The sequence below is a fragment of the Typopeltis vanoorti genome, chromosome 11, assembly GCF_054136105.1.
Source record: "Typopeltis vanoorti isolate ZY-2024b chromosome 11, IOZ_Tvanoo_1.0, whole genome shotgun sequence".
In the NCBI taxonomy this organism is placed as follows: domain Eukaryota; kingdom Metazoa; phylum Arthropoda; class Arachnida; order Uropygi; family Thelyphonidae; genus Typopeltis; species Typopeltis vanoorti.
Window position 1 is genome coordinate 84702821 of NC_143559.1, and position 25756 is coordinate 84728576.

A 25756-nucleotide genomic window follows, 5' to 3' on the forward strand; every position below is an offset into this window, starting at 1 on the left:
AATTTTTCTAAGCCTTTTTTCAACTGGTTCCCGAGTTAGTCAATCTCTGGCACGGGCAAGCGGGTTTTTCCTCCTGGAAACTCGGGTTTTTCGTCCCGTAAACTCAAGAAAATCGACCGTAGAACCCACATTATTTCAGACATTAAAAATATATTGTGTTAGGGTTAGGGACCATAAGATGGCAGCACATTTGAGCCGTCTCTCTTCACTGTGTACTGCTTAATTAGTGATAGCCTTAGGCCATCTATCTCTGATTGGTACCTGTGGAGATCAAACTGCCTACTCAGTCGTCTCCAAAAGTTAGATAGGGCTAAATGGCCTCGCCTACTCCCCATATACAGGAATAATAATAATAATAAAAGATGTTAGCTGATGTTCCATTGAGTCATTTTCTACTCCTGGTGATTCTATGAACATACATTCTCCATTCAGATCTGTCCCTGGCCATATCTTTCAGAATTTCCAAGTGCAGTTCAGTTGCTTCTTTAACTCCATCCACCCATCTAATTCTTGGTCTTCCACTTCTCCTGCTTCCATCAACTTTAGCAAGCATCATCATCTTCTCCAGACTGTCATTTGCTTGCATAATATACCTGAAGTATGACAATTTTTGCTTGATGATCATCGCTTCAAGGGAACAATCTGGTTCTATCACTGATTTATTGGTTTACTTTTGCAGTCCATGGTATTCTTAGTAAGCATCTCCAAACCCATAATTCAAATGCATCTATCTTCCTTCTTTCACATCCTTACAGTACCACAGAGAATACCATTGCTTTCACGATTCTGTTTTTTTTTTTTTTATTTATTTATTTAGGCTGATATCTTTAAAGATCATGCTTAAATTTGTCATTGATTTCTTTCTGAGTAATAATCTTCTTTTAACTTCTTCAGTACAATAACCATCTTTATCAATTCAGGATCCTAGGAGCATAAAATTGTTAACTGTTTCCATTTTCTCCCCATCCACTTCAGAATCATTAAGTTCATATGTTGCCATTACTCTGTCTTTTTGAAGTTAAGTTTATGACCATATTTAGCACTTTCTTCTTTAACTTTCATAATAAGTTCCTCCAAATCTTCTTTGCATTCTGCTAGCAAGGTGGTATCATCTGCATACCTCAAATTATTAATATTTTCTCCAATTTTAATTCCAACTGAAGACTCTTCCAGCCCTGCCATTCTTAAAATGTATTCGCTGTACAAGTTAAGCAGGTACGGAGATAAAATACATCCTTGTCACACACCTTTACCTATAGTGAAATACTCAGTTTCTCCAAGATCTGTTCAGACAGTAGCTTCTTGTTCATAATAAAGATTCCTCAGAAGGATAATGAAATGCTCTGGTACTCCCATTGTTCTTAACACATTCCACAGTTTCACATTATCTACACAGTCAAAAGCCTTGATATAGTCAAGGAAACAAAGGTAGTCATTCTTTTGATATTCCTGTGCTCTTTCTATTATCCATCTCATATTGGTGATTTGATTGCTTGTTCCTCTGCCTTTTCGAAATCCTTCGTTGTTCATCTGGCATTTCTCTCTTCATGAATGGTTCCAGTCTTAAGTAAGACTTTACTTGCATGAGAAATCAGTGCTGTAATTTTCGCACTCTCTTGCATCGCTTTTCTTCAATAAAGGTATATAAACTGATTTTTTTCCATTCCCTAGGCCATGTAGTTGTGATCCAAATTCGCTTACATACAGCTGTTAAAGTTTTAACTGCCTCTTCTCCCACTGCTTTGAGCAGTGGTATTCCATCTCCTCCTGGTGCCTTCTTACCGGATAGCTATTGCAGTGCCCACCTCATTTCACTCTCCAGTGGACTGGCTCCTGTGAATAATCCTGCTCTTCAAATTTCTCAGTAATTTTGGAGTCCTTTCTGTAAAGGGCTTCTGTATACTCTTTCCATCTTTCTTTGATGTCTGCAACTTCTGTAAGATATCCTTTGTGTTTACTTTTCAATATTGTCACCTTGGCACTAAACTTCCCTGTTAGTTCTCTGATCTTTTTGAAAAGATCTCTTGTTTTGGTTTTTTGAAAAGATCTCTTCTATATGTTGGCATTCCTGGTTAAAGTATTTTTCCTTGTCTCTTCTGGCTTGTCGTTGAAACTCTGCATTCAAATGCCGTACTTCCTGCAAATTTCCTGTGGCCTTCATTTTCCTCCTTTCCTGAGCAGTTTTAATGGCATCTTCTGACAACCATTTAAACTTCTTTTTTTTTTCTTACAGACTGCTGAAATATTCTTCTTTGCTTCTGTTTTAATTATATCTTTAATCTCTTCCCACAGTTCATCTGGTTCTCTTTCATACAAATTGAGTGTGTTGAATCTGTTCTGTATACTAATATTGTATTCAGCTGGTATGTTTCCAAGATCATATCTGATTGACATTTGTGTTGTTTTCAGTTTTTGGAATTTCACATGTATTGTAGCCACTAATAACTCATAGTCTGCACCTGAAAAAGTATTGACAGACTGAATTGCACTTCATCTTCTTTGTCCAAGTATATAGTCGATTTGATTTCTGTATTTCTATAGAGAAGAGGATAGAGCTAATAAATACTTGCTAGAATTCTGTTCAAGATATGGATCATTTTATTATTAACATTGTGTTACAACATAAAAATCTGCATAAATTCATGTTGTGTGAACACATACAAAACAAGAAATGTCTTAACGATTATATTTATTATTATTATCCAAGACCTGCAAGGAGTCAAGGACTTGTCGAGGAAGACTACAGGATCCCACAGTTGTTATAATGGCTTGCCCATCAAAGTAGTGAATGCGTCTAATATGAATTTGCTACTTCAATGGGCAAACTGTTCCACTCATTCACTCACTGCTCTGTGAGAGAAAAATCTTGTTCTCATTCCTTTCTTAACTGCACACACATTTAACTTTCAGGAATACCTCCTTGTCCTGTTTCTACTTTCCATATTATGAAAATTTCATCAATCAATAACCTATAACACCATTTCAGAAGTTTATAAAGCTCTATTTTATCATTCCTGTTTCTCCTGTTTACCTTTGTCTGCATACTCTCAATCTGTCCTCATAATACGTGTTCCATAATCCCGATATTATCTTTGTTACTCTACTTTGCATCCTTTCCACAGCTTCTTTATCCCCTCTGAGCCCAGTAGACCAAATCTACACACTATACTAGATGTTAAGGCCTTGTAAAGAGGCAAAATGTCAATGTTCGTTTCAACATCACAATTATCCCTTGAGTTGGATTTGCAACGTGACTTTTGAATTTCATTTGCTATCCACTATAACTCCAAGATCTATAGCTTGATCAGTTTCTTGAGTATAATATCACCAGTATAATATGCCATTGGAAATCTCATCATGCCCAAGTGCATAACTTTAAGCTTATTAACATTGAATTGATAGCCATTATCATTTGCCCTCTGTTCTAGCCACCACAGTAATCAGTACATTTCTGATTCCCTTGCCTGTCTTTGCATCATCAACAAACAAATGAACATCTCCTGTCAGGTCCTTCCCAATATCATTAATTTATAGTATAGATTGAACAACAGTGGTCCAAGGACTGATACCTGGCCACAATTGGTCACCTTAAATCTGGTAGATTCACACCTCGCCATGTACCATTTTCTGATACCTATCTGTCAGCCACCCACTTTAGCATGTGTGCTGATATTCCATCTGACCCTATTGCTGAATTGGGTTGGCATCCAGATTATACATCAACTCTTATACCTCATTCTCATACACCTCTGCCTCTTACATTATCATTGAAAGTGATGTCTTCAACTTGGTCCAATATTCAAGAATGTACATGCACTTTAAAACAGAAAGCTACCACCACCACCTAATGTTGAGCAGGATAAAAATGAGGTATTCCTTTCAAAATTGTCTACTTCTTTGAAAAGAATCAAAGTTGAACAATTCTCAGGTGTGAACTATATCAAATTTATTAATATTAAGAAGAAGCAAGTTTGAAAACAAGAATCAAACTTTAGAAACGGAAAATCTGAAGAATTTGATTGACTCAGCCAGAAAACAGGTGAAGTATATAAAGATAAAAAAAATAAGGGCTCTCTGGTGGATACAGGAAATTAAAAAAGAAGAAATAAAAAAAAAAAGTGCCTAACTGTTAACTCAGCTTGTGCTCCTAATTAATATAGAGAAAAATTTATTAAATCCAAGAAATTGGTAAAAGAAGCTAACTGAAAGTTGTAGGAAGATTTTGGAAAGAATATTATTATCACCAGTCATATATATATATGTATATACACACACATACAGTGATACCTGAAGTTATGCGGTAGGTGGGACCAACAAAAAGCACGTAAGTCGAATTCGCATAACCCAGGGTATAATTTTGCATGTGATTTATATATAATTTGGTCCCAACATACAGTTGGGACCAAAGGTTTACAAAAACACCTATATTTTTTAAGAAATATAATCATAATGTAATTTTTCGTACATAAAAAAAAAAGTTATTTCGATGTCGATGGTTTCATAAAATCTAATAGATTCGTCTAACGGCATAATGTTTTTTTCTTGTCATGCAAAATTTCTTCATAGCAAGCCAGTGATTTTTTTATTCCTTGCCTTGTGGCTACAATTCGTTCCTATTTAGAATCTATGTTCTTCAAAATCTGTAAACCTTTCTTAATTAAGCTGAGGCGTTCTGTTAATTTTGCAATTGTCATGTGCTTTTCTGGTAAAACTGGATCTGAGGTTTCGGTCTCTTCAGTAGCGAAGAGTCTTCAATATCGGAGACTCTTCGCTATTGAAAGGTGTCTCCGATATCGGAGCCCCCCCAAGAATCTCCGATAATCTTTACAGCATTTAAAACATTAAACGGTTTCCAAAACTCTTTAACAGACAGTTGCTCATTTTGTCTCATAGCTTCATTCAGACTTGCAAACGAATGCCGTGTGTAGTACGCTTTGAATGTTTTTTTTTTTTTCTTGCTAGCTGTAGAAGAATCGGACTTGCTTCTTTTGGGTGACATTATTATTTTTTATGATAAAATTTTTATCAAGAACATAACATTAAACAATCGCATGGTTTGTAGACTGTAAAAATCGTGTATGAATGGAGACCGTGTGAAACACGTCAGCGCTTGTTCACAGCATGTGCGACACTGGCGAATGCGGCCCATGCCAGAAAGATATGACTAGTGGTGAGGTGTGGCGGGAATACATACATATAAGAAACCGCGTAACTCCGGATTCGCGTAAGTCGGGGTATGACTGTGTATATATATATAAATGATTTGGGAAAATTTGGAGAAAAGGGCAAGACTGATAATAATGGTAAGTATCTGTTGGATTTCTGCTCAGGATATGGTATGAATGCCATGTTCCAACATAAAGATGTGCACAAGTTCACATCGAGAGAAGACACAAAAAATAAGAAAAGCCTCATTGACTATGTTATTATTGATAGTGATATCTTCATGCTGATTTAGGATAAAACTGAATATCATATTGAAAAGAACAGTATGTAAAAATGTTTTAAAAATAATTAAAGTTGAGGCTTTTACGGGTCAACTATGTAATCAACTATACAAGCATTATTGAAGAAAGAATGAAACAGTTCAAAAACAAGATTCAGGAGTGTGCAACAAGCCCTGAAGAAAACAAAGATTGATTCAGCTGGAGAGGTATGTTGTGAAGTTGCCATTTTGCCCTAAAAGAATATGTAGAAAAATGTAATAGCGATAAGCTATGTGTGAAAGTAGCCTAAATAAAAGTCATGGGAAGACTTTACTAATAATATACAAAGTAAATATCAGGAAGATGGCAAAATGTTCTGGAGGCTATTGAAAAAGCTTAGAAATGCAGGAACAAATACTGTAAAAGGAATCAAAGATGATAAAGGTGACATGAAAAACTGAGGATATCCTGGGTGTCTGGAGTAATTAACTAAATCAACTGTTAAATGAAACAAGCAGTGATAGAAAATTTCCAAGAGAAATGCATACAGGAGCAAGTACTTGAGGTAGAAATCACCATCAGAAATTTGAAATGGGAAAGGCAGGTGGAGTAGATGACTTTCGACCAGAAATGCTCAAATATCTTCCAGCCAATCTTTAATACTACTTTTGTGAAAAATTATTATAAAATTCCTGAAATTTACCTTCAGATGGTATACAGGATATTATGATAGTACTACTAATTTAATAAGCCGAAAGGGTATGAAACCGATCTGGGTAGTGACTTCTTCTCATAATGTTAAAACAATATATATACATCTCTTAGGAGCTGGGTTTTACATTATGAGAGAATATTAAAGTTAGTGACGGAGCTTACTCCACCTTTGCATGGAGTTGCCCTGGTGTTGTACTACCCAAGTGATCATTTATACTTAGAGCTCGCCCATAGTTTTTTCAGCATGAAACTCTATGGATTTCGATCCGAGTTTCGTACCCGGCTATAAAAACATAAAGGGATTTATCATCCCCCTTTCTATTAATGATAGTACTACAAGAAAAGTTACATCATTACTAACTTCTAAACAACAATTTTCCTTCAAATCATTCAATGTTAAGACTCTAATATTATTGGATCCTATATTTCTGTCTTCTAACGTACTTTTTTTACTGTACCTATCCACCTAGATTTTTGTCTTCCTCTGGGTCTTTTTCCTCTCACATCCTGTTCATGTGACCATACCACCTGAGATTAGCTCTGCTAACAAATTCCTGAATGCTAATAATGTTAAGTTCTTAGCTAAAATCCTCAAGTGAAAATTGGTTTGAACACTTTCTTATATGCAGCTAATTTGGTGTTTTGACTAATTTCTCTCTTATTTCATATAAATTTGTTCAGTTGATTTTCTACCATACCAGCTTTGCTAATTCTGTTGTCTATTTGCCTAGTTGCCAGCACAGGTTGGTCAATTGCTTAACAAAAAGTTAATTGAGTTTGAGTTTTTGGTAGATGTTGGAAGGGATCAATTGTTCTATGCTGTTGGCACACCCTCCCTCGATGAATCTTTGGACTCCCTGGAGGTGCCAAATAATAATAATATTTCCATATTTAATTTGTCATCTTAACTAAAACTGTGCCTAAGTAGCTGAATTTTTTACTTGTTCTATAGGTTATCCATTCAGGATGCAGTTGATATTTTCATACCAAATTTATTACAACAGTTATTCAATTTAGTCAGAGAATCTTGCAGACTTGTACTTTGATTTATTTAGAAGAATAACATCATCTACATAAAGAAAGGAGTGGAGATTAACATCTCCAACTTTAACATTGGGTTTAGTACCACGTTTCTTCATAAAGTGATCCATATTGATAAAGAGGATAATGTATGTCATTGTCTCACGCTTGATTTAACATCAAACCATCATCCTCTACCTCTTTCAATTCTAACTGCTGACTTACAACTCAAATAAAGACTAGGTATTGTTTGATATAATGTCCCATTTATAACTGTAGTGTTTTCAGTAGTTTTCCTCTTGGCACCTTCTTATGTGACTTTTCCAGATCTATGAAACTTAAACATAGATCCTTGTTATGTTTCTGTGATTTATCAACTGCTTGTTTTCAAGTGAAAATCTGATTCTGACAACCTCAGTTTGTTCTTAACCAGGCTTCATTTTCACAATCTTTCTTAGCAGTTTCTCATATATACTAGTATAAATCTTACCAGGGACACTCAGTCAGGAAATACCTCTGTAATTCTCACATTCAGTTTTATTTCCCTTTTTATAGATGGTCTACAAGAGCTCTCCTCCAATCATCTGGAATTCAACTCTCTGACCATTTTCTTCTGAATTATGTAGTGCAGCTATGGTGAAACATTTATTCCTCCATACTTGAGCATTTCTGGGTGAATATCATCTACTCCAGTTGCCTTTCCACATTTCAGGTTTTTGATGGCTTCAAGTATTGATATGTATTCCTGATTGCATGAGTGTTGAGTGTTTTTTTTTACCATCGTGCTGTTGTTGCTTGTTTCATTAGCAGTCTTTCGAAGTAATTACTCCATACATCAAGGATATCTTTATCTCCAGTTTTCATGTAGCATTTATCATTTTTGATTCCTTTTACAGCACTCTTTCCTCCATTTATAAGCTTCTTCAACAACCTCCAGGATATTTTGCCACCTTCTTGATATTTATTTTCTAAGTTCTTACCAAAGTCTTTCCATGACTTTTGTTTTTCTAGTTTAACACTGCTTTGCTCTCTTATATTTATCTTTGTATTATCTAAGAGCACAAGCTGACTTATTTGTCATGCACTTTCATTATGCTTTCTTCTTTTCCTTCACTGCCTCTTTAATTTTCTGAGTCCACTTAAGAGTTCTGATTTTTCTATTCTTCTTGCTTCTCTGGCTGAATCACTCAGTGTTTTGTGGCTTGCCACTGGATCTCCAAGGTTTTGTAGTTGTTTTCAAACTCTTTTATTTTTTTCTTGAATAATTTAGTATTTTAGTCTACAGTTCACATCTGAAAGCTGCTAAACTTTGATTCATTTTAATACTTTCTTTCTTTTTTATGTCAGAAATGGTGTCAGTAATAACTAGTTCATGTCCTGTGCAGAAGTCTAACAGGTACTTACCATTATTATTAGTTTGGCTCTTTTCTGTAAATTTTGCCAACACATTCTGTATGTCTATTAATCATTTCTTTCTCTGCTATTTAGATCTCTACCAAGGACCAACTTTTTCTTTTTTATTGTGTCAGTTGCTTTCTCTAATGCCTCAAAAAATTCCTCCACTTTTTCCATAGTAGAATCTTCTGGACCATAGGCACAAGTAAGTCTCATTGTCCAGTTTCCCATTCTGATATTTGCCACTGTGTAGCTATGCTCTACTATAGTTGTTGAAGAGTTCTGAAATATGGAGATATAAGTGTTGCATGACTACACTGCATAATTTAGAGGACCTGGTCAGAAGATCGAATTCCAGATGACTGGAGTAGAGCTCTCAGTTCCCATCTATAAAAAAGAAATAAAACTTAATGTGAAAATTACAAAGGAAGCATACTTGAAAAGATCCTGAGAAAAATTGTGGAAGAGAAACTCATCTTCCTGTATTCCCTTCAATTCTAACAAGCTGGATTCTGGAGAGGTTAGTAGGATCAGATTTTCGCGTTACAAAATATAGTTGAGAAATCATGGAAATGTGACAAGGATCTCCATTTGATTATACATTAAATTAAAGATGCCAATAAATTATGTTTTTGGTTTATATTTTATCCAAGCGTAAGCAAGCAGTTTGTCTATGAAAAATTTCAACAACTAACTCTAATTCAGAGTATTTTAATAATAAGGTGTAACAAGTTTTCACTACTTGTATATGGGAAATATATAATGTCTGCAGCATCACTTCAACTTGATATCACTTCTGGGTGTGATTTTCACTGACATTTAATGTTGTCTTTGGTTGCTTCCTGAGGAGTAGATAGGCTTTGCTTAGTGACAGTTTTTTGATTGCACTGAATGGAGAGTCACTGCCGAGTTTCTCTCCTGGAGTAATTCAGGTTACGTGTGATGAGCTTGTTGGTGATCCTTTAGGGTCACTCAGTGAGATTTGGAGTGATTTTGTAGATCACTCAGAGTTTTTCGAGGGTATCTCTGCACTTTAACATACCTCAATAAGGTTGAAACCAGTCTGTGTGACCTTTCCCATAATGCTTATCATTATACATACCCAAATAGATGTGTGCTTTGCATTATGGGATACTAAGGCAATATACAAATATCTTAGTCATGAAAATATTTTATGCACAAACTTTGTTTGCTTACACTTGGATAAAGGATAAACCAAGAATATAATTTCTTGGCATCTTTTGATTTAAGTTTTGGAGATCTGGAAAAGGTATACTGCAAGGTGCCCAGGGAAAAGCTTTTCAAAAACTAGTATTTTGAAAAGTTTTTTATTTTCGGGTAAATGAAATATTATACAGGGCAGTACATAGTCTATATGTAAGTTGTACCTCAGCAGTTAGAATTGAAGGGAATACAGGAAGATGGTTTGATGTAAAATCAGGTGTAAGACAAGGATTCACATCATCTCCACTCTTATTCACCATCTGTATGGATCACATTATGAAAGAAAGTGGCATTAAACTTGCTGATATTGGAATTGGAGATATCAAACTTAGCTCTTTGCCCTATGCAGATGAGGTCCTCCTAAACATGCACTGCAAATCTCCAGGATTCTCTAACTAGATTGGATAACAACTGTAACAAATTTGGTATGAAAATCAGCAGTAATATTTTGGTAAAAAGACCAAAACTACATATCAGGAAATTAACCAAAATAGGCAGAAATATAGAAAACTTCAGCTGCATTCTGAAGAGAGCCTATGAAACAAGTAAAGCATATCAGCTGTTTTGGCACAATTTTTAGTGAAGATGGCAGTCAAATATGGAAATAGGCCACAGCATAAGCAAAGCTGATATGTGGGTAGCCAATTAAATAAATTTATATTGAATAAGACTGAAATTAACCAAAACACTAAACTTGCAGTATATAAGACAGTGTTCAAACCAGTTTTAAGGTTTAAACTGACCAGATATGAGATTTTAGAATATTAGATGCCTGAACAGATGGCCTCAATGGTGGAATCTTATTAAAATTTAAGATATTAAAAGAAATTTGACATTGTTTGCATTCAAAAATGTGGTGGGGGTATTTAAGGTGGTATGGTCTCTTAAATAGAATGGGAGAGAAAAGATTAGCAAAACAGTTGTTTGATGGCAGGAAAAAGATCTAATAATGTTAGATGTGACAGTATTGGAGTGCTGTTTCTTTTTTTCTTTTTTTTTTTTTAATAGACTAATTTGGAGGAAAGTTTTTAAAGGAGATTATTAATAATGCAAAGTTACTTGTGTAGTGCTTTCATACTAGCCTGAATACTCCTTGAAGGTACATATCAGGAAATTAATGATGACATTATTATTATCAGAGACCTTGAGTGAGTCAGAGACTCATCAAGGGGAGGCCATATATCACCCACCCAGCTGTCATACTACCTTTTCTTGAATCCGTTCACACTACTTGCAGTTACCAACTCAAAAAGTAGGCAATTTCAATTGCATATTGTTCTATGAGAGAAAAATCGTGCTCTCATCTTTCATCCTCTCCCTACCTGCCATAAAATGAAAAATTCCATCTACAGGTATCCTGAATGATCCTTTCAGAAGTTTATAGGGTTCTGTCATAATGCTCCTGTTTGCTAGCATCTGCAGTTCACAAATTCTCAATCTTTACTTAAGACATTCCACAGTCCTAATGTTATCTTTAACACTTTCCTTTGCACTCTATCCGCATCACCCTCATAAACTAGCTGATCAAGCATGTGCACAGTAGTCCAGGTGAGGTTGTATTAAGGTCTTGCAAAGAGGCAGAATTAATTCCTTAGTTTTACATATCAATGATCATTTCAGCATTGCAGTTATCCTCTGACTTATATTTGCAGTCTTTGCTATATGGCCCCTATCCTGGTCAATTTCTTTTGACTCACATCAATATGATATGGCATTGGATATCTTATCACACCAAATTGCATGATGTTAGCCATTTTTGCATGCCCATAATTCTAGCCTATTCAAATCATTCTGCAAGTGCCGTATGTCAGTCTCATTTTTGATTATCCTTCTAATCTGTGTATCATTATCAAACACTTGTATGCTCCAACAGAACCTTCCCACCTTCACTGATGTAAAAATTGAATAACAGTGGATCAAAAACTTATTTCTGGGATACACCACTGGTTGCCTTAATCTTGCAGAATCATGTCTCTCATATGCTACTCTTTAATATCTGTTATTCAACCAATTTCTGATATTTTATAATCCAATCCCCATATCTTACAACTTATGCAACCCCTTTTCATGATGTATCCATTCTTTTCCCCTTATGTAGCTCAACTGTAACATAAAATGTGAACAAGTGGCTCAAACATAAGCAAACCTATTCTATTCATTATAAAGTATAGATTCTCAGTCAACCCATTTCTGTATGCGAGCTCTTACCACCTTTACCAAAATCTTTGCATCTGCCACTCCTGATATACTGATAGGCCAATAGTTAGATGTATCAGTCTTTGCACCACCTTTTTTACAATGGAATTATCATACACTCTTTCCCCTCCTGTGATATCTTTCCTGTTCTGAGACTTAAATTATTCAGCCTGGTCAATGGCACAACCAGTTCATCAGAATACAATTAACATCCATGCCGATAATCCATTAAGTATCTATTGCTGAATTATTTCAGTTTAGGCAGCAGCTCTAGTATCTCATACACCTGAGTTTCATCTAGTCTAAAGGTAGTATTGAGCTCCATGTTGCATATACCAGGTTGATAGCTTTTAGCCAAATGGGCATGTATTACTTGAACAATCTCTTCTGCATCTGCCACCTGCATTTAGTAAAGTTATTCTTTCACATTCATTCTTTCTTTTACTTGCAACATAATGATAGAATTATTTTGGATTGTCTTTAGCTTGCACATCCAGTTTCTTTTTACACTCACACTTAGCTTTCCAACAATACTTGTAATTAATTCTTCTGTTCTTCACCTTATAATTTTCATAATTGATGTCATCCTTATGCACACATTATTCCTTCCATATCATCTTTTTTCATAAGAATCTCTTGCTTAATAAGATTGCATGTTCATTTCTCTCTTACCATATTTATTCTTGAAACACTAGTGACACATTTCAAGATTGCATCATTCGTGTATTTTATACTTTCCATGGATTGAACATAGTATTCTCCTCAGTTGGTCATAATTTCCTGCTTTGGTGGTTCAATAACCTTTCTGAATGAAATATCCATACCCTTAGCCACTTATCTGGTCAGTACAACATGATCATTATAACCAGCTGGAGGCAGAATAGTCACTTTTTTAACTGAATCCCCCCCCTCTGATATTATAATCAGATTTAACACTTTCACCTTGAGTTCCTTCTGTTACATGCTTCTTAAAGAAATTAACTCACAGCTTCAATAAATTTAACTTAATTCTTCTCATGAGATTTCACCACTACTCAGTCGATATTTGGATGATTCAAGTCACTCATGGTGATAATGCTAGCACCCTGATGAATGCTAACGTTGGTGATGCAATTCATCACCAGCAAGTGATTTATATAAATTAAAGATGCCAAGAAATTATATTCTTGGTTTAATCCTTTATCCAAGTGTAATGAAATAACTTCGCATCATGAAGTAACTTCACAACTGGGCAACTCGTATATAGAGACTGATGACTTTATGTCACTTGCTTTAGTATCCCATAATGCATAGCACATATCCTTACAGACATGTATAACAAGAAGCCATGCATTATGGGAAATCACTACCCAGACTAGTTTTGACTTTTATCGAGGTCTCATCAGTGAGAGCCAGACCCAGAAGTGATACCAATGTTGAAATGAAATAATGCAGAAGTCATATTTTCATATACAAGCAGCCAAAAGGTGTCACACCTTATTACTAAAATACTTTAGATTAGAGATAGATGTTGTGACTGGGCAACTCATATATAAAAACTAATGACTTCATTACTGGGATACTAAGGCAAGTGATGTGAAGTCATTATCCTCTATATATGAGTTGCCCAGTCATGAAGATGTACAAACTTTGTTTGTTTACATTTGGATAAAGTATTAAAGCAAGAATATAATTTCTTGGCATCTTTAATTTATAGTATAACCAAGTGGAAAAACTTTCAACAACTGATCTATAGGTCTGTAGCAACACTCTCTGTGTATTTGATCTCATTAGACTTCACGTCATACCAGATAGCTTCTACTTGCTGCTACATGAACAGTTATTAATATTGCAATCATAACATTGTACCCTATCTATCCATCCTAAAAATACTCTGCTCTTTACACTCAGTAGCAGTTAGTATATCTGTCTCCAAGAGCTAGTCTCACTAATGCCTGTAATCTGAGGCCACAATGTATTCAAGGCAACAAACTCTATTTCTTTGTGTGTGATACTTCTGCATTTGTGTAAAGACATAAGTTACTTTCAGGTTTTTTTATATTCATGTCTCTAGCCTGCATGATCCAGTTGGATAACTTGCAGATTCTCTATTTGTATCTAATGCCTCATTTATGCAGACATCCTTGACATACTAAATAAATTCAAACTGGATGAGCACAAAATCATTCTTTTATCATAACCATCTCCATTTTAAGCACGTTCATCTGATTAACACAGTTGTATATCTTAGTACACATAGATTCTTATCATTCCTCCCATCATGATCTGGTTTTCCTGATTCTTAGTATTTGGTCTCATACCAGTAAATAATTTCTCCAGGCTCCTGATTCCAAATGCTCAAGTATAGATCATAACTCTCCAGGCAAAACTGATTAAAAAAAATAATAACTGATAACATTTTGGCTGTCTGGAGTAATCTGAAAAATCATAAATGAGGTAATAAATGACAACAATACTATAAAATATTCAGAAGTCATGCAGTGAAAAGTATGTGTGGTTGGAAAGGCAGTTAAAAAAAAGCTTAGTCTAAATAGGCTAAATCCTGTATAATTGGAGTACAGTTCTTGTGGTAACAATTTATTAAAAATAAAAAAAAAAAAGAAAGAGGAGGAGGGAAAAATATAGCAGATGCTGTAATGAACTTCTAGATTCCACAGAAATAGTCTATTGTATGCCAAGGTTCACTATAATGAAATTAGAGAAAAGTTTGCCCCCTACCCCATGTAAACAAAGGAAATGGAGAAAATGTAGAGCCTCCGTGGCTCATTTGGTTTCAAGAGAATCTTTGGGTTGGAAAGACCTTGTAAGTTAGTCCATCTCATACTGAGGTGGAGGTTTTTCCCTCCCGGAAATTTTTTTTTTCATCCCTCAAACTGACCTCATGAACACATGTATCTACAGGCATAGAATACTATTGGACAGGGAAGGCTGGAAACTACTTAGTTCTAGAATAATTCCCTAATAATGTAACATTGTCACCTCACCAACCATTGGGTTGAGAGACAAACACAGAGGAAATGTGAAACAGAGCAAAGAAAATGGCCAGAAGTCAAATGTTGTCCACAAAACTGAAAGGACGGTGGGATCCATGAAGCACACAAATTGACAACATTAAAAAGTAAAAATGCAAACAATGATAGGAGGCCTATAAGAAAGAAGAGAACAAGAAGAGTTTGAGATTGTAAAAATGAAAATACAGAATCTGCATAAATTTGTAAATGTTCATTCATCCGATTAACACCTTAATCGGTTGAATCCTTAAATGTCACCTTAAATATCATTTCCCTCATTATTCCTTTCTTTTAGGGTTACACGGTGATCAGCATTCGTTTTAAAAATTTTATGGAATTTACAACCGTGTTAAAAAAAACTTTTTTTATTATCCCGACGTTTCGATCTTCACATCAAGATCATCATCTGGAGCGTACATAAATATACAGGACAAGCTGAGTTACATCATTAACTGTAAGCTAGAGAAACAATGATTTGATCACATGTTATTCTACTGCCGTGACCTCTGGTGGAAAAAAATAAATTTTTACATCAAGCTAAATTCTATTTTTACAATGACAGGAATAAACATTCTTTTAGATGGTTTTCTTTCAGAAACAATTGGTGTCCTGTTTTTACTATTACAATTCTTATTTTTTGATTTACAATACTGGATTTTCTACAGTCCTGTTTATAGTTGTTCTTGGTGAGGAATGTCGAATATATACCTTCCATATGTTTGGGATTTTTAAACCATCATTGTTGTTCAGATTAGGGTGGTTGCTGATAATCTCACAGGCTTCCTTGAATTTCCGTTCATACCATGTTCTAGTGTGATGTAGACAGCCGGTGGTTTTCCAGTCAATTCTGTGTAAGGTATTCAGGGCATGATCAGAAAGGCCAGCTTCACCATAATTATTATATTTAATGTGTCGTTTATGTTCTTTTTGTCTAATAGGAATAGTGCGTCCTATTTCTCCTATATATGGTATGTTGCAAGTACAATAAATCCAGTATACTCCAGGGTGAGCTAGTGGAGGGAGTGGGTCTTTGGATGAGTTGAGTAAAATTTTTAATTTTGCAGGAGGTTTAAAGGTGACTTTGAGGTTGTACTTTTGTAGTACTCTGTTTATTTTGACCGATATTCCTTTAATGTAGGGAATGGTTATAGTTTTACTGTAGTCTGGTTTGTCTTTGTTTTTTATTGTGGTTTTGTAGAGAATTTTGTTTATAGTGTTTTGGCTGTATCCGTTTTTTTTGTAAGTTATTACTGATAATTTTAAATTCTTTCAGTGCCTGTTCACTGGAACAAATTGTCTGAGCTCTGTTTTTTAGCGTGTTGATGACATCTAGTTTTTGTGTTGGGTGGTAGGAGTTTGTGTATATATTGTCCCGTATGTGTCGGGTTTTCGGTAAACAGTGAAGGAAAGATTGCCCGAGGGAAGACGTGTGACAAGTGTATCTAGAAACGGAAGTGTGTTGTGTTTCTCAATTTCAATTGTGAACTGTATGCGTTTGTGTTGTTTGTTTAGGTGGCTAAGGAATGTGTCTAATGTCTGGCGGCCATGGGATCAGATCGCGAAAACATCGTCAACGTATCTAAGCCAGACTTTGGGTTTTAGAGGGGAGGAATCTAGGGCAAGTTGCTCAAAATATTCCATGTAAAAGTTAGCAATGGGGAGGGATAATGGCGAGCCCATGACTGTGCCTTCTTTTTGTAAGTAGAAGGCGTTTTGCCATACAAAATAACCCGACCATAATACATGCGCAAAAAGCACTGTGATATCTGGAGATAATTTGTTCTGTAGGAGAAGGATTGTGTCATTGATTGAGACATTCGTAAAGAGGGGAGACATCAAAACTGACTAATAAATCATCTTTTTCTAATGTAATATCTTTGATGATGTTTATGAAGTGTTGTGTGTTTTTGATATAGGAAGGGGAATGACCCACCAACTCCTTGAATGCTGCCTCTAATATTTTGGCTAAGTGATAAGTTGGGCTATCAATTCCTTCAACGATAGGTCTTAGCGGGATGTTTTCTTTGTGAATTTTTGGTAGCCCTTAAATTCTAGGGGAGCGTGTGCGTAATGAGGGAGCAGTTTTTTGACTGTTTCTTTGGGCCATGTGGTAATTGATTTAAGTAGTTTCTCTGTTTTGTTTTTTGTTCTGTTAGTTGGGTTGTATTAATTTGTATGTGTTATTGTCAGATGCCAGCAGATTCATTTTTTCTATATAAATGGTACAATTTAAAATGACAGTGGTATTTCCTTTATTGGCTCTGGTTATTACTATGTTCGGATTTGTTTTAAGTGATTTTATCGCTGTTAATTCATGTTTAGTTATGTTGCTTGTTATTGTTTTGTTATGGTTTAAAATGTTCGCAGTTTCTATACATATTTTGTCTGCTATGTTATTAGGAATGAATCTTAGGCCTCTTTCCATATTACAAATAACTTCAAGTTTGTCTATTGTTTTCGGTGCTATAGCAAAATTTAAACCTTTGTTAAGTATAGAGATTTCGTCTTTGTTTAGAGCGTGGTTAGATAGGTTAATTATGTTATTGATACCTGTGGGTGATTGGTGGCTCCTGTTGTTTCTTGCTTCTGGTTGGTTGTTGTTGTTCACTGTGGCAAACTTTGAATATGGCAGCTGGTTTTGTCGTTCTTTTAGTCTTTGAAATTTGGAAATTAGGTTTTCTTTCTTCGTTTGTTGGATGTGGTTTGCTGTGTTGTCCGTAATCCATTCTAGGATTATCCAGATATCTGCGTTTAAGTAGCTAGACAGCTCCATTTTCTTCTTTTAGTAACTGGTTTTGTGTAGCGGCTAGGTTCTTTCTGGTAGCTTGGATCTGCTCTCTCAGTAGTGCTTTCTCCATGCGATGGTATATTCCTTGTGCCGCGGTGGTATATTCCTTGTGCCTTTGTTGAAGTGAATTTTCTCTTTAGCCTGATGCAATTAGGAGTGATATCGCTGTCCCTACACCATTTTAAAAATGCCAGTCGATTGATCAAATTTGAAACTTGGACCTTCAGCTTACCGTATTGATTACATCGCTTGTGGGTCAAATCTCCATGAATTATCTTAATCCTTTCTTTTAAGGTTACATGGTGATCAGCATTCATTTTAAAATTTTTTTTTTTTCCAACTTGCCTAGATTTCTCCCCTCTAAAACCCAAAGTCTGGCTTAGATATGTTGACGATGTTTTCGCAATCTGGTCCCATGGCCGCCAGACATTAGACACATTCCTTAGCCACCTAAACAAACAACACAAACGCATACAGTTCACAATTGAAATTGAAAAACACAACACACTTCCGTTTCTAGATACACTTGTCACACGTCTTCCCTCGGGCAATCTTTCCTTCACTGTTTACCGAAAACCGACACATACGTGACAATATATACACATAAACTCCTACCACCACCCAACACAAAAACTAGATGTCATCAGCACGCTAAAAAACAGAGCTCAGACAATTTGTTCCAGTGAACAGGCACTGAAAGACGAATTTAAAATTATCAGTAATAACTTACAAAAAAACTGATACAGCCAAAACACTATAAACAAAATTCTCTACAAAACCACAATAAAAAACAAAGACAAACCAGACTACAGTAAAACTATAACCATTCCCTACATTAAAGGAATATCGGTCAAAATAAACAGAGTACTACAAAAGTACAACCTCAAAGTCACCTTTAAACCTCCTGCAAAATTAAAAAGCTTACTCAACTCATCCAAAGACCCACTCCCTCTACTAGCTCACCCTGGAGTATACTGGATTTATTGTACTTGCAACATGCCATATATAGGAGAAATAGGATGCACTATTCCTATTAGACAAAAAGAACATAAACGACACATTAAATATAATAATTATGGTGAACCTGGCTTTCTGATCATGCCCTGAATACCTTACACAGAATTGACTGGGAAACCACCAGCTGTCTACATCACACTAGAACATGGTATAAACAGAAATTCAAGGAAGCCTGTGAGATTATCAGCAACCACCCTAATCTGAACAACAATGATGGTTTAAAAAATCCCAAACATATGGAAGGTATATATTCAACCTTCCTCACCAAGAACAACTATAAACAGGACTGTAGAAAATCCAGTATTGTAAATCAATTAAGAATTGTAATAGTAAAAATAGGACACCAATTGTTTCTGAAAGAAAACCATCTAAAAGAATGTTTATTCCTGTCATTGTAAAAATAGAATTTAGCTTGATGTAAAAATTTATTTTTTATTTTATTTTTTTTCCACCAGAGGTCACGCCAGTAGAATAACGTGATCAAATCATTGTTTCTCTAGCTTACAGTTAATGATGTAACTCAGCTTGTCCTGTATATTTATGTACGCTCCAGATGATGATCTTGATGTGAAGATCGAAACGTCGGGATAATAAAAAAAAAGTTTTTTTAACACGGTTGTAAATTCCATAAAATTTTTAAAATGAATTCCCTCATTATTATTATTATTCACCTAAATTATAATGCTGCTTAATTGGACATAATTAGTTTATAGTGAACTAAATGCCAGCCTTGGTTGGCTGAGTGGATAGCATACTTGTTCTCCAACCAACAGATTGCATGTTCACATCCCACCTTGGGCATGGATGTTTATAAAGGCCTGCTCTAGACAAGCATATATAGCTCTTTGAGTTTATAAGGCTTATCTTTAAAAAATAAATATATACAATCTACTACAAAAATCAAAAATAACCAAGAAAGAGGAAGGGGACACAAATGATCAACAACTAACCTGCATTAGTCAGTCAAGGGCAAGGATTGACACTGCTGGTCAGCGTCCTAGTTGGCCAGAAGTGTAATGATCTCTATCTGCATAGGAAGTTAACTTGCTAACACCAGCTATGCCATACTCTCCCCTCAAACTGCTTAATAAAGTCTGACTGTTCATCACTTTAGTTCCAGCCTTCTCTGTAATTGGTTGACTGAATATTGAAGTTTTCAGGTTATGTTAGCCAAAAGGTGCTAGATCTTATTAATAAAAATCTCTGGATCAGAGAAAGATGTTGAAAGTTTTTTTTTTGCCTTGGTTTTTACCTATACATTAAAATATCAAGAAATTATATATTTGGTTTTAATCCTTTGCCTTGAAGTCATTATCTCTACAAGTAGCTCAGATATGAATATATTTAATGTGCAAAACATTGTTTTGCTTCCTTGGGTAAAGAATTAAAACCAAGTATATAATTTACTGGCATCTTTAACGTATAGTAGAACCAAGGTAAAAACTTAGCATTCCTCCTCCCAATCTATGTCCCTAACCTAATCCTCCATAATTATAATTACATGACCTCATTATGCTTATTTGCGATTTCACGTCCTGTACATTCTCCATTTACCACTTGAATTATGAAAGCAACCAATTTCATATTTACTCCTGTTGGCCACTACCTCACACCAGATAGCTTCAAATGAACTGTCCTCTGAATCCTTGTCCCATAATGCACTTTTACTCTTTTTTTTTTGGCTTTAATTCTTCTGTCATCATTAGCAAAACCTCTCGCCTGTCCTATTCCTTCTGTCCTCTCTGAAGACACTATATCCCTTTCATTCTATTCCTATGACTATATCATCCTCAGTCAATCACATTTCACTAATGCATATAACTTTTGGCCAAGTTGTGCTAAACAATGCCAAAAACTGCTCTACCTTATTTCGGATACTTCTGGTATTAGTGTACATAAACTGCAATACACCTTCATCCCACAACCTCCCTTACACTTTGTGTTACTTAGCCCACTAAAGTTAGCCTGAAATGCTACATTTTGCATCATGTGATCACTCCCAGTTAATAATCTCTAGGTTGCCTGGACCCATGTTCACCTGCATCTCCCCCCCCCCCCCAACCATTCTAGTTTATCTGACTTTGTACTCTCAAACTTTCTCCAGACTCTTGACACCAAATCCATTTGGATGCAAGCTTTCCACCTTATATAAATATTTCCTTTCATTAAACTTACTCCAAAAGTCCACAAACTTCATGTCATAACCTCCTGTGCAACCCTTTATATAAAGGGTTGCAGGAGGAATATCCCATTTTTTCTTTATCCCTTTATATATATATATATATATATATATATATATATGCTAATTATGTATAGAGTCTCTATACATAATTAGCATGAAAACGTAGTTGTATTTAAAGCTGTTCTTTCATTTGTTGCATTGTTTGAAGAGTGTGTTTGCAGCATCACATGAACGCCAGTACATGATTACAGCTGAATGACTATCTAGGAGGTTGTAGCTCAAGTTATTATTTAGATGTTCAGGTTTGAGGATGATTTCCCTAGATTCTACGATTTTTCTCTCCAATTCATTATGGCAACGAAAGATGTTAGTAGATCTGTCCCAGTGGACTGTATGACTGGGTTTTTATCATTAGGATCAGCCGATTTTTTTTTTTACCTAACTCTCGGTTTAAGTCATTCAACTCTATTTTACAATATATATATGTGTATAAAAGGAATATCCCTTTATATAAAGAGATTTATAATACTGTTTGTGTAGTTGATGAAAATACTATTTGTTTTTTAAAAGTTTGAAATTTTAATACAAGTAAAATTTTAGTTATGATGTAAAATTACTTTTATGAGCTGTGTTTAAATTTCTCATTTGTTTCCAGAATGCAGCTGTTTTCTTAGAGCAAGCATTGATTCAGTTGGCTCTTAGGATGCTTCATAAAAAGGGTTACAAACCTCTGTATACACCTTTTTTTATGAGGAAGGAAGTAATGCAAGAAGTTGCCCAACTTAGCCAGTTTGATGAAGAATTGTACAAGGTTCAAACATTTTTAAAATTTCTTGAATACTCATGTATTATTGCTTTTTTTTAAAAAAAAAAATATTGTGTTACTTATTTATGCATCAAGAAAGTGTAGTTTACAATTCTTATTTGCTATGAAATAAATTTTAAAAATTTAATCTGTAGTTAGAATCAATTTTAATGTATTATTTTGATATTTAATTTTTTTTTTAAATATCAAAAAATTTAAGAAAGTGTTTAAATTTTTTTTTAATTTTAAAAATGTGAATTAGAAAAATGGATAGATAAATAAATAGTAATAAAAACTTACAAAACAGTTATGCCTTACATCTCTTTAAAAGTATTATGTTGTAGAAAAAATGTGCTGAACTTATTTTTAAAAATTAAACATAGCTTCTTTTTTTTTTTTAATCAAGCATGCATATGAAAGGTTGTAAAGATCACCTATAGCATATTAGTGACATGTTTCTGGATTAGCATTGTAGTCCTGGGAGTAGACAGAATGAAAGAGGAAGAAGAGAAGTTGGTTCAGTAGGTTTGAAACTGGACAGTAAATGGATAATTCAAAGCTGGTTTTGTTCTTACAGTTTTAGAAGAAAGTAGTGGAGAGATGGTACCCAGTTCAACAGAACATTGTCCACTAACTCTAGCAGAGACATAAGGCAGAAATTGAACTTCTGTAAGAGAATGATTGGAGTGAATCTGTGAAAGAGGTGTCATCAATTAATTGATGGCCTCTCTTCTGGATAGTATCAAGTATTCTTAGGAAGGTTTTAGGTACACCATCCCAAATGTGTTGGATGATATTTCAGGGTTGGGTGGATTTGAGATTTATATAGTATCAGCTGTTGTTCAGAATTAGAAGTAATGTCTTGAGTGGAAAAGTACATCTGCTTTTAAGATTCTCAAGAAACTGTGGCTCAGTTGTATTTATGCCAGGAAAGCTAGAATTGAAGTCAGCTCAAGAAGAGAAATCTGATCATATTTGGACTGAGTATTGTCAAAAGTAAGGAGAAGACAGGACTGCATTTTAGTTAGTAGTATTGAAGTTCACAAGGTTATCCTCACTTCATTGATGAATAAGTAAGAGATCAGAATTCAATGCATTGGTTATGAAAGAATTTGAAGCCTCAGATGATTGTGTATTATCACAATGTTTGTCAACTGATGAAGAAGAAATGCAGTGTACAGTCATCATCAATGCTATGGATAGGATTTGAGGTCAGTGAGAGGAAGTAATTTATATACAGAGGAAGAGAGTGGGTGAAAGTACAGTCATAGAGTACTCTAGCATTGGTGAAAAATATGAATAGAGGGAGTCATATATCATGGCAGAAGCTAAAGGATGCTGGCAATCCAATTGCAGATGGTAGAAGGCGGACCATTATGATCAATATTTGCTGACAAGCTCCTGTGCCAGATCCAGTTGATGAGTTTCTCCAAACCTTTTTATGGCTCAAAGATAGGTGGTGATGGCTAGGAGAGTTGTTGTATATGAAGAGGGCAAAATCCTTATTACTTACTTATCCTCTTTGTGCCTCATGACACATAATTCTGAGATCTGTTTTTTTCCCACAAACCTCTGTCTTGCATCACTAATTCTGCTTCTCTACAGTTCTCCCAACCAGCCATTCTTCTTTCCTCTTCAGTTGTTATCTGTTAATTTTGGGGGCTTCCTTTTTCCTTCCAAAATCTATGCCAAAGCTCTATCTGTCTTACAATAGTCCTTATCTCAAACCCTTCTGATGTTGTTTATTGTGCAATAACACAACTTTTACTTGATTTATACATTTATTTTATTATCTCACATATTTGTGAGGAATTTTTTGCAAGTACTGACAATAAACTAATTCTCCTTCAATTTTCATATCTGGTGAGATCTTCTTTCTTTGGAATTATAATTATCACTGCTTCTTTGGCTGTCTTTTCAGCACATTGCTAAAGATCAGTGGAAATTTATCAGCAGCAGTTTCTGTAGTTACATGCTATTCTGAATTTTTTTCAATGAAATGTTTTAGCACCCAAGCACTTGCGATCTCATTATATGCTATTCTGAAATTTTTTCATTGCCTTTCAGTCATGTCTTCTAAGTTATCTACTTCCATATTGCTGGTCACTAATTAGCAAGTGGGCCTTCAGGTAATGAACAAGACGACTGTTGATGACCTTCTCTGTGATTTTCGAAAGAAATGAAGTTAAAAGCAATTGGACAATAGTTTGTTTGACTGGCTTATCATCTCCCGAAGATGACTTGTTGTCCAGACTATCCATGAAGCTTCTGATTTCTTTCTGATAGAAGCATGGAGTGACCTGTCCTTGGTAATGATGGTTTTTGGTGAGAAATAAATTGCTATGGTTGTTGATACAAAAGTTAGAGGAGAAGAATGATATTAAGAGGTCTGTGTTATCTTTCAGTGATAACTGTGATGTGATTGAGCTGTTTAGGATGAGTAAGGTGGGAACATGGAGTTGCAGAAGTCACACCCTCTAGCCATAGCAAGGGACTAGACTGGAAGGCTCAACTGTTATTTCAACAGGAAGTGAGTTTTCAGTTATTTGACTCTTTCAGAATCAAATTTGGATTTATTGATATAACAAAAAACTGAATAACCAACCAGTTTGAAACAGCTGTCAGGTCAGTGAAACTTTATCAAAATGGACCAATAGGAGGCGAATATATGGACACTGTCATAGTGTGCATGTCTCCTATAAGGTCCGGCTAGGGCAACTCGTAAATACTGGAAGTGTATTCCCATAAGCTCTGGTCAAATTTCATATGAAGTGTTTATAGTTTCTATATTCGACTTTGAAATAATGCTGGATTTAATATCCACTTGATTTTTATAAATTTTGCATTGCCGAAGTGAAGCCTTTTGGCTCTTTATTTTAGTGAATATTATTTGCCTGTGGGTATTGATTGAAGTTTTGTCAATGGGACAGAATAGTTATATCTAGATATTTGTGATTTTTCACCAAAAATATATATTTAAATATGTCTATTCATTTTATGAGGATTGAGATGAGGAAAAATTGCTAAATCACTTTGTTACTACTTACTAAATAAAATCTAATAAAGTAGTTATTTGACAGTTATAATACTAGGTCTTGATCCAGTTGCACCTGCATTTTAATACTTTACTGAAAACAAAAGTAGAACAAAGCATCATCATGTTCCTTGGTTCTAATCCTCTTTTATGCTATACACAAATTTACTTGGAAACTTAAAATATGAATGCTGTAGTAGATGCAGCTATATCTGAATACTTGGTACTTGCAGGCATAATATATAGTATTATATCTGTCTAAAATGAATAACTTCTCACACCTAAGCAGTTATTCATTTTAGGTCAGATATATAAGCACAATAATTTGTAATGAAATGAAGATGTATGATTTGTCACCATAACAAATTTTGCATCTCACATTCTGAAAGTTCAAATTCAGTTTCATGATATATAATCTTGGGGTATGGGGTAACAGGAATTAATATTCATTATATTAAAATTCAGCAAAATTAGATCTGCCTGTTTTTCTATTTTTTTAATATTTTCAGAAGTTTTGCAGGTTTTTGCATCTGGCTGCTTAAAATGAAGACACTAGGTTCATATATAATTTTGATTTCTCCTAGTTATAAAACTTAATATGAATGATTAAATTTCATTCTAGATTTTGGTAAGATATGGATAAATTTTAGTAAAAGAGATCATTTATGCTTTTTTTCTTTGGAGACTTGAATATATTTCAGAAAAATGCACAGAGCATTAGCAAATTTATGGTAATAATGGAATTTTGTGTGCATTTATGTAAGTGCTTGGGATTTTCCCCCACAGCTGGTTAGTGAACTTTAATTGGATTATCATTAATTCTAAGGAGAATAAGATTCCTTATGTTTTTTGGTACAGTGATCTAGGGCAGGGGAGGGGGATTAGATAATACCAGATTTTTAACAATTTATTTAAAACTTATTTAATAATTGTATCTCAATTAT

At 34.8% G+C, this 25756-nt stretch overlaps 1 protein-coding gene across 1 annotated transcript in view; it reads left to right on the top strand.

Annotated features, from left to right (window-relative positions):
* The window catches only part of SerRS (Seryl-tRNA synthetase), a 114934-nt gene that overhangs the window by 53567 nt on the left and 35611 nt on the right, over positions 1 to 25756 (top strand). The window contains exon 6 of the mRNA XM_090400026.1: positions 21629 to 21784. Within this exon, the coding sequence (XP_090256152.1) occupies positions 21629 to 21784 (156 nt within the window). The remainder of the gene's footprint in view (positions 1 to 21628; positions 21785 to 25756) is intronic.